Below are 9635 nucleotides of genomic sequence, written 5' to 3'. Positions count from 1 at the left end.
CCACACAGCCATTCGCTCACTCCCCCCTGCAATGGGATGGGGGGGAGAATTGGAAAAAAAAGTAAAATTCATGGATAGAGATAAAGACAGTTTAATAGGACAGAAAAGGAGGGAAAATAATAATAGTAATAATAATAATGATGATGATGGCATATACAAAATGAATGATGCACAATGCAGTTGCTCACCACTCGCCGAACAATGCCCAAAACAGCGATCACTACTTCCTGGACTACGCCTCTTATTTATATACTGAGCATGACATTACATGGTGTGGAATACCCTGTTGGCCAGCTATCCCGGCTATGCTTCCTCCCAGCCTCTTGTGCTCTTGGCAGAGCATGGGAAGCTGAAAAGTCCTTGACTAGGAGGGTACCTCGCAACAACTGAAAACATCAGTGTGTTATCAACATTCTTCTCATACTAAATCCAAAACACAGCACTAAGAAGAAATTTAACTCTATCCCCGCCGAAACCAGGACAGGTACTTAGTCTTCACTATCCTTATCATTGCAGTGCATCAGTATTCCCATTTTCCCCTTCAGTGCTATTATTAGCTCTTCTCAAACGTAGGCAGCAGTACAAGCTACATGACTCATCCGAGATTTAAAAAAAAAAAACCAACAGAAAACCACACAAACAAAAAACCCAGTAAGGAGTTAAACATAATGTAAACATGACTTAAATACTGGCTTTCCTGGAGAATGTTTGATCTGTACCAATAGAACAGGCTGAAACAAACTGTCAGAATCAGTCATTTATGGTGTTCTCCAGGAATCTTCCCAGCAGTTCTCTCGTGAGGTAGCTCACTGCCCTTTTTGGGGGAGAAGAAAGATTTGTTCTCAGAGAGACAACATGCTGTTTTTGTTTTGGCCACAGCTCACCTTTTGTCTCTAGCTTCTAGAGACGCAAATGATATTTCATTAGTTGGATCAGCTCCATGTGAAAGTATAGTATTGCTGGATGATTCAGAAGAAATCTCAAAATTCAGTAGAATAGTTACTACTGTCTGAAATAAAATTGGGAGTAATAAGGTGGTTTTTTTTGCTTTGATAAACAATAATTAACAATTTCCCAGTTTATGAATTCTGATCTCTCTGTTTTACATGAGATTAAGTTCTCTGGGAGGCTAACTGTAGATCATGTATAGAGAAATCAAAAGCATAGAGTTACAGAATCTAGAAGTCTTAAACACTAAGAGTGAGTCAGGCTTCAGACAGCCTTTGTACTTTTCCAGTATCTCTTACACTTCTTAATAGTAGCAAAGAACCTTGTTACTGAGCAGCTACTGGATTTCACTAACCATGGATTTGACAGGGCCATTGTATAGGAAGTTAGTGGAAGATAGTAATGTAGAAATTGTTGTGGTTTTTTTATAAAAAAAGCAAACAAACAACAAACCACAACAAACCACATGCATAAAGGTATTGCTTTACTTAGTGCTGAAGTCACAGTGTATGAGAAGTTACTTATCCAGCACTCTAAACTGTACAGCTAAAGCAGTTTCTCCTTCACACACACTTTTTGCCACAATTCCAGAGAAACAGTACTTCAGAATAAGAGGCCCTCAAACTTGCTTAATAAATTGCACTATGTAACAAAACTTGTAGTGTGAAAGTTATTCCTCTAGCCAAAAACCTGTAGTTTTCCTCATCTCAAAAATAAGGTCTCCTACATTGTCTTTTTTTTTTTTCTCCGCATTGCTGTTAAGAGACAGGAGAATTAAAATGCCTTTGACATAGATTAGTGTTTGCAGTTAGATATCTGTCTTAATATATTTTATCAGAGAAACTATGCTTTGTAGGTTTTCTTATGAATTGACAAGATAGTATAAAATAAAACAGTTGTTTTAGGCAATTATACTGCAGTTGTCTGGCAACAGAACAGCATGAATAACTGCATTTTCTGATTTATCCTTTTGTTTTCCAGTCCTTTCCCGCCAGTCTGCTCAACATTTTGGAACTCAAAGTTGTTTCAGAACTTAAAGTGAACAGTACCAGATGAGGAGCATTAGTTAAAAACTTAAATTAAAAGCACTACTCGTAAGATCTATGACATAATGCAAGCAGATTGAGATTAGTTTAATTTATTGCTTGTTTATCTCTTACCTGTGAATCAGCAGGTCTTAAACCTTGTCTTATTTGCTAAAACAAAGAGTTTATAGTAGACTAAACTTCTTCAGGTAACTAACATTATAGCATGGTGGTGGTTTTTTTTTTTTCTCAGTTTATATAACAGCTGGATTAACAGGTGCATATTTATTTCAGCAGCTAACAAGTTATATTGGCTCAAGCTGTAGCCCTTCGTCAATTAAAGGCAGTCAGTTTGTCTTAAAGCTCACCTATAATCAAGTTGATGAGATCCATATGAGAAAAGGACTCAAATGGTATCCTTAATTGACTTGCATAAATCTGCAGTTAAGCTAATATATGTAGATTGAAGTTCTGGGTTTCTTCTAAAAGCAAGCTACAAATTCTAGAAGAATGGTGACTGTATACTAGGTTCTTCAGTAAAGCTCAACACAAAGCTTTGTTTTGTCTTTTAACTAACGTAGAGAACCATTAAAACTCAGGATTAAGGTAAAAAAGTCTTAAAGTCTAATGCTGCTGTTTTGTTCACTTATGTGTTTGGTCAGTACAAAGCTACATTGATTCTTGAGGTGGTCTGTGGCTATAGTATTAAGTTATCTTCCCCTTCCACTCTAGGTGGTTCATTCTGCTTTGTTTCCAGCTTGCTAGATAGTTACTTGAACAAAATGGTTCTTCTAGAACTATATAAACGTATCATATTTTTATGTTCATATGTTCTCTTTATATTTTGAAACTTCAGTTGAGAGTGTTGTATAGTTAAACTCTTGTTTTCATTTCCATTCTTTTTCTTATTTGGTATCTCGAGATAGTTGTTCTTGCTTAATAAAATGGGCAACTGTTTAGAGCTGGGTGGCTTAAACACTTCAACTCATGAGATATTTTTATTCTTTCTTCTCAGGAGCTGATTGACATAAAGATGCTGCAGTGTAAGAGGGTTATAAATGGCAAGTATAGCATTTCTTTTGTTAATATCTGTAAGCATTCTTTTTTCTAGTTAAGAGAAAAGATACTTCTTTCTCTGAAGTAATTTTATAGTGCTTACAATGAGGTATCAGTACATATAATCTCTCTAAACAGTGTCTAGGGTCTTAAAACAAGCTTTTGAAGCTCTACCTTGTACCTCTCTATTGCTCTACAGTTTCAAACTTTCAGTTTCCCTTCTTAAGGAATTTCAATAGTTCAGTCAGTGTCCCTCACGAAAACTGCAAATGTTTTTGGAGGATAGGGCTAATGTATTAGTAACTGACAGTTTGTTATTTTTTTTAGGGCCCTAACACAAGGTCTTTCTCCACTGTTGACTTAATTTATTACAAAGATTCGATGAGTTTTCTGCTAAACTCTTTGACAGAGGTCACGTCACTGGGTGTGCAAGTATAGGCCTTCTACAGTGGAAGACACTATAATTCTAGCTCCTGGAATTATGTCTTTCTCTCTTTATTAAGAAAAATGAGATCCGTGTTGGAAATCCATTACTAATGTTTCAGCATTATGCTTCCTAGCAGCAGGTGAAAGAAACTAGTAGCTGGAATAGTCAGGACATTAAAGTTCCAGTATATTGTTTAAAATGTTAAAGCTTTTAGTTTTGTGTGGGTTAGAAAGACAAATAATAAAACTGTAATTAACAGATTACAATTCTGTATCTATACTGGCTTCAGCCTCTCATTCTCTACTGCCTTCATATGCTATTATAATAAAGAATAAACAGTAAAACCCTTTTGTATTGGTTTGGTTTGGTTTTTTTGTTGTGTTTTTTGTTTGTTTGGGTTTTTTTTTTCATGTGTATGTGCTAATATAAAATCTAATTTCCTGAGCAAAACTACCGATATTAGTTACAAAGCCTTTTAATTTTTCAAGAAAAGTTTGATAGTGTCCAAGAAACAAATTCAAAGACTGTTTCCAATCATGAGTCTTTATAAGTGTTAGCTGTTTGTGACATTATAATATACACATCTTTTAGTCTACTGCAATAAGAAAGCAAGACATACAAGATCTCACTGTTTATCATTCTTTTATTAACTTGAGGTCCGTGGGCTAGATTTGGCCTAGCGTGATTTTTACAGACAGGTTCTCAAAAACATATCTTTGAGACCTCCCTAGTGGAGTGGCACGAGAAACAGTTGTTCGTAGTGTCCTTGTTGGGGAGAAGAAGTTGACTACAAATCTACTTTCCCCTCGTGCCCCTTCCCAAAAATGGTACCATTACGTTCATTCTGGCTGATTAATCATTAGACTTGTTCTGGTGCTGATGCTCCAAGAAACAGGCTGGGGGATGATTAGGGAATACTATGGGAGTGAGACAGCAATGTGCGAGAAATGTACTGCAAGGACATATAGGAGATAGGGTGCCATTAGTTCTGCTGTTCGTGGAAGACTTATTTGATAGCATTTTATTTATATACAAGATATATAGTCATATGACTTTCTTTATGATTACGTTTGCATATCACTTTTGCCTGTTTTATCTGTCTCATTTCATATAGAAGTACTTGAAACAGTGGACTTTGTTGCACCTAATGAGAGAGTTGTTTTCAGAACTTGTGAAAGGGAGAGGCACCATGTTGTCTTTCAAATGGTAAGAAACCAACTGCAGGTACTCTTCTAATAACATAGTTAAACACGGTAGTGCTAGTAACGTTAGGTCTAAAGCAGCTCTCTGTACTGCAGACTATCAATTTCTTGGTGCTTCAGGTGGATGTAAAATTTCACACGAAATGTGTCGCAGAATTTCTAATCTGTCTGGTACACATGCAGTCAAGATCTGTATTATAAGATCTCTGTACAGCTGTTTTCAGAAGAAGTGATTAAGGTGAATTCTGTGCTATGTGACAGCAGCTTGTTTTTGTAATAGGTATCTTTGATGTATTTCCAAACGTATAGATACCAAAAATAAACTATGCTGATGTTTGATCACATGTTTAAGTCTTGTACTGTCCAGTAAACAGTCTCACTGTTTACTGAGAGGATTAGTGTGTGCATTAACATTGCACAAATGGACTGAAGGCTGCTGGAGAGAAAACGGTAGTAATTTGTTCTTTGAGACCACTCTGTGTAGGACAAGAGATGGTGGGGGTTGGAGAGAGGGAGGGAGAAGTGTGGACTGCATTAGATATTGAAAAAGACCTTTTTCAGCGGCAATGATAGCCCTGGAATAGGTTGCCTGTAGAGGCTGTAGAATTGTTATTAGTGGAGCTTCTTAAGAACATGATAAATATTTAACGGTGACGGGCTAAGCACATTTGATACTGTTGTAGGTTAAGAGGGTGGACAGACCTCTCCAGATCCCTTTTTGCATCACTTTCTGTCATTCAGTGTCTGACTTAGTATGTGCTTTAGCTAAATGTTTTAGCTATCTGTTGTGCCTTGAATGGGTCTCTGTCACTTTGTACTAAATGTTTAGCGCAAATATAGTTACACATATGTGCAAGTGAGCACATTTTTTTACTAATTTGATGATATTTTATAATTATAAATCCTCTTGTTTTACCAATAGGTTTCAGCAGATGCTGAAAGAGCCCTGGCAGTAGCTAAGCTTGTGTAAGTCATCTTCTCTCACTCCCTTCCCACCATGGGTTTGTTTGGGGTTTTTTGTACAGGGGAATTATCGTGGAAGACAATTTTTTATGATTGAGAGGATTGAGGTAGGTCTTGATAGGACCAAGAAAAGTTCGGTAGGAGCTGCACAGTAAAGTGTAGCATCTCAAAAGGCCAGTGGAATAATGGTGTAACTGCAACTTCTATTTAAAATAATTCTTGCTCAAAACAGCAGCTGCATAAGTTCTATACTGGGATTGATGGCTTTTTGTTAGTGCAGTAAGTGTGTCCTTGATCTCACCAATATGAAATTCCCCTGGCTATTGCACAGCTGCAAGTAAGACCAATATGCCTGAAAATGTCTCCTATTGTTTGTGGTTTGAAGCCCCCTATAAAATATTGTGCAGAAATGAAAAGTGTGTCTCAAACCTTTTTAAAAGGCTTTTTAAGTGCTTTTAAGCCTCCACTTTAAATAGATGGAAATTTCAATAGGACTTGCTTTAGTGACAGTGGTGAATTTAGTGGTGGTTATACTTACATATACTTAATCCTATATAAACATATTTAAGATGAGTATTTGCAGCTTCTGCACAACACTGGTTGTTGAAACCTGTGGACAGACTGATCTTCCGCTGTTAAAATAAATATGTAACTTATATAAGCGAGAAGCTAAAAATTCGGAAGTTCAAATGAAAACTTAACCTTAAATTCTCATTTAAGCCTTAATGATGATGGAAGAAGTTTCCTGGAAAGTTGTCTATTTCCTGATTGTTGTTCTAATATGCTGAAAAATGTTTTAATTGTCTCTTTTTTCTCTTTCAGAGAGAGTGATGTAGCTGGTATTGATATCAACATGGGGTGCCCAAAAGAATATTCTACTAAGGCAAGTGGATTCTGATTGCTCTTAAATAAGCTTTTTCTTTCTTAGAGGTGTGGAGTGCGGAATACCTGTTCTGGTTTTCTGGGCTGAACAAATTCAAGCAGTAGAATTTTCATGCAGATAAACTTGAGGGTTTTTTTTTTTTTTTTTTACAATAAACAAAAAAGTCTTGAAGGTGTCATGGCCCTAATACAGTAAAATAACATAGTCTATTAGAAATCTCACTTTAGAATAGGTTTGGTCATGTAATTAAACATACCATATATATATGGTATAAGCATATATGAAGTTTGTAAGCTCAGGTTAGCATGGACTTGTACCACTGAGCAAGTGGTGATTGTATTTTCTGTCAAGACAACCACTAAATATTGAGCAAAATGTAGTGAGGTTGTTAAATTTTATTATTGTACAAAATTAACACTAAAGTTATTTAGAATTCTGAAAATTCTGACAGGCTATGTTGTATCTTGCACATAAAAGTAAATTCTGTAAGGCAGGATAAAATAAAGTGGTTTGGTTTTTTTTGTTTTGTTTTTCTGAGGTCACTGATTTGTTGGATGAGTGAAATATATTCTGCTTAGCCTTAGAAAAAAATAGGAATCACAGTTTGTCATCTGAGCAAGTAAACATTCGCAACTCAGCAATGCTGAGTTCAATTATTGGTCAGTTTTAAGTGGGAGGAGGATGGATGAGTTAAAACTTGATTTTTTTAGGTAAGCCCATGCAATACTAAACTAGTCCTCTATCATCGGTGGCTAAAACAGAGTAGTCAAACTGTTAGCACTGTTAAGCCAGTTAGTGTATAGATGAAGTATCAGTGAATTAGAGCATGGAGCTCCATTTTCATGTCAGATATTCACTCAGAATAGGTGAGAGAAATTTTGCACTTACTGTCAAAGAAAAAGAACTTCAACTTAGAAGAGTTAAAACATCATTCCAGGGAGGAAGTGTGGCTGTTGCATTTAAACTTTCTGTCCTCTAGTCTTTGTAGTATTAGCATTTTTGGCATTTGGAGCATGTTCTCTGTCATGTGAAGCTGTAATGCTTCATCCTTTAAACAGAGAAAACAATATATTCATATAGGCAGTACTTTCACTTCCTAATTCTGTGTAACCTGTCTTTACATCTGAAAGCTTTTTAGTGGCCTTTTACTAAAGCAAGAGCACAAATGTAAATGGTAACTTCAGATCTGCCCTAATTCCTAGTATCAGCCTAAGCTTTTATAGAGCTTATATGTTTTCTGTTGTCAAACCAAGTTGCCTGTGGACCAAGTAAAACTTTTTTTTTTCCCCCCTCTCCCCTTTCACAGTAGAAAAAAATATAATTCTGTGGCAGTTTATTGTATCTGGTGCATAAATACATGGCCAGTTGAAATGAGATATCTGGTGCATGAGAGCAATCTTGTTAAAATGGGGAATAGTAAAGGCCAAAGCTGACACTGCCAAACGTGCCTATACCTTGCATGATGCCATGACATTGTACAGACTCTACTCCACATAAGTATGTCATCCTCCTTTCTCAGTTCTTCAGCCAAGAGAAAAAAATGCTTTGTCTAAATGGATTTCTTTTCCATTAATGGAACACATTTTTTGATAAAACTACTTGAAAAGGAAAAGCGTTTGTTTTAGACCACGTTGCCTTAAAGAAATAAAAGGACAGACTACATCATGGAGTTTTGGAACAGAAGAACCAAAGGGCCCTAATGACTGTACATAGAGTATATAAGAGAGGGCTGATGTTTTTCCATGACAAAGATTGCTTTTCCTTTGGAGCATGTGAGGTGTGTGAGAATGTTGGACACCTCTCGGGTATCTAGTATCTTCACTTTAACAAAACTTAGTGTTTCAGCCTGGATCTGACATGGTCAATGGTCAATGTTGAAAGTACCGGGTGATGGTGCAAGAAAGGCATAGGATGGACCAATTTCTAGGGGGATTTTCTGTTTTGCTCTGAAGAATAATTACTTAAATTCTTCCAATATACTCCATCTAACTTGTGAATAATTTTATCCACATACGTTTCTAGCGTTTTTCTGTTTTAATCCCATTAACTTTTTTGTTTCAATGATAACTTATGAAAATGACGAGGTAAGTGAGGTATGGTGAAAGTAAATATTTCACATTCTTTTAAACTCAAATTTTAATTTCCCCAGTTCTGCAGCCTTTTTATTTAGTATTTAAATTCTGTTGTTTCTGAACTTCCTCTATTTTTCTGCCAGATGGATTTTGAGATAAAGTAGTATTACCAAGGAACTGTAGTCATGTTGAGGACATGTCATTAAATTCATAATGGTCTGATGATATTTCCAGTATATTTTTTATGTCTGCCTATTGGCCTCTAGATCTATGCATGCAGATGAGATAGTGCAGAAAGAACAGCTAAAATATTAAATTGTTAAAGTGTTCATTAATTTGTCTTAGCCTGTTTTTCTGAATGTAGTGTGTAGACAGAAACTACTGATATCAAGACCTCTAAAACATGGCATATAATGTTAAAACAATAAATCTGTTCAGCTGTCACTTAATGAGTAGAAACGGGATGATTACAGTTGCTAAAAATAGCTTTTTGAAATCCTGTCCGCTCCATAAAATAATGGGAGCAAGTTGGTGCCCTGAATTACTGCTTAATTATTCTGATCTGGTTCTAGGAAATGTGTTTCATCAAAGTGTTCACTAATGCTCCTGCATTTTAGATTTTGCCATTTTCTCCTTTTCTTTTTTTTTTTTTTCCTTTCTTAATATAACATTGTACTTTTGCTGTGGTCTGCTATCAGGCAAAATAATTGAGTTGAAAAATATGTTTGCCTAGTGTGTAACAGTTTCTGTATATTTTCCCAGGGAGGTATGGGAGCAGCACTACTATCTGATCCTGACAAAATAGAGTCTGTAAGTATCACCTTGTGGGTTTTGAACTGCCTTGGTTTTTTTTCCTTTCTTAATATAACATTGTACTTTTGCTGTGGTCTGCTATCAGGCAAAATAATTGAGTTGAAAAATATGTTTGCCTAGTGTGTAACAGTTTCTGTATATTTTCCCAGGGAGGTATGGGAGCAGCACTACTATCTGATCCTGACAAAATAGAGTCTGTAAGTATCACCTTGTGGGTTTTGAACTGCCTTGGAAAGTATTATGTAC

The 9635-nt window shown here is 36.0% G+C and overlaps 1 protein-coding gene across 1 annotated transcript in view; it reads left to right on the top strand.

Moving 5' to 3' along the window:
• The first annotated feature begins 2979 nt into the window (after window positions 1-2979).
• Window positions 2980-9635, top strand: part of DUS2 (dihydrouridine synthase 2) — a 24256-nt gene continuing 17600 nt past the window's right edge. Inside the window, exons 1-5 of the mRNA XM_009586875.1 lie at window positions 2980-3034; window positions 4571-4662; window positions 5581-5624; window positions 6444-6504; window positions 9339-9386. Of these exons, the coding sequence (XP_009585170.1) occupies window positions 3007-3034; window positions 4571-4662; window positions 5581-5624; window positions 6444-6504; window positions 9339-9386 (273 nt within the window). The 5' untranslated portion in view covers window positions 2980-3006. The remainder of the gene's footprint in view (window positions 3035-4570; window positions 4663-5580; window positions 5625-6443; window positions 6505-9338; window positions 9387-9635) is intronic.

This window comes from Fulmarus glacialis, unplaced genomic scaffold (assembly GCF_000690835.1).
Source record: "Fulmarus glacialis isolate BGI_N327 unplaced genomic scaffold, ASM69083v1 scaffold2311, whole genome shotgun sequence".
Taxonomy (NCBI): Eukaryota; Metazoa; Chordata; class Aves; order Procellariiformes; family Procellariidae; genus Fulmarus; species Fulmarus glacialis.
This window is presented reverse-complemented; position numbering and strand designations above follow the sequence as displayed.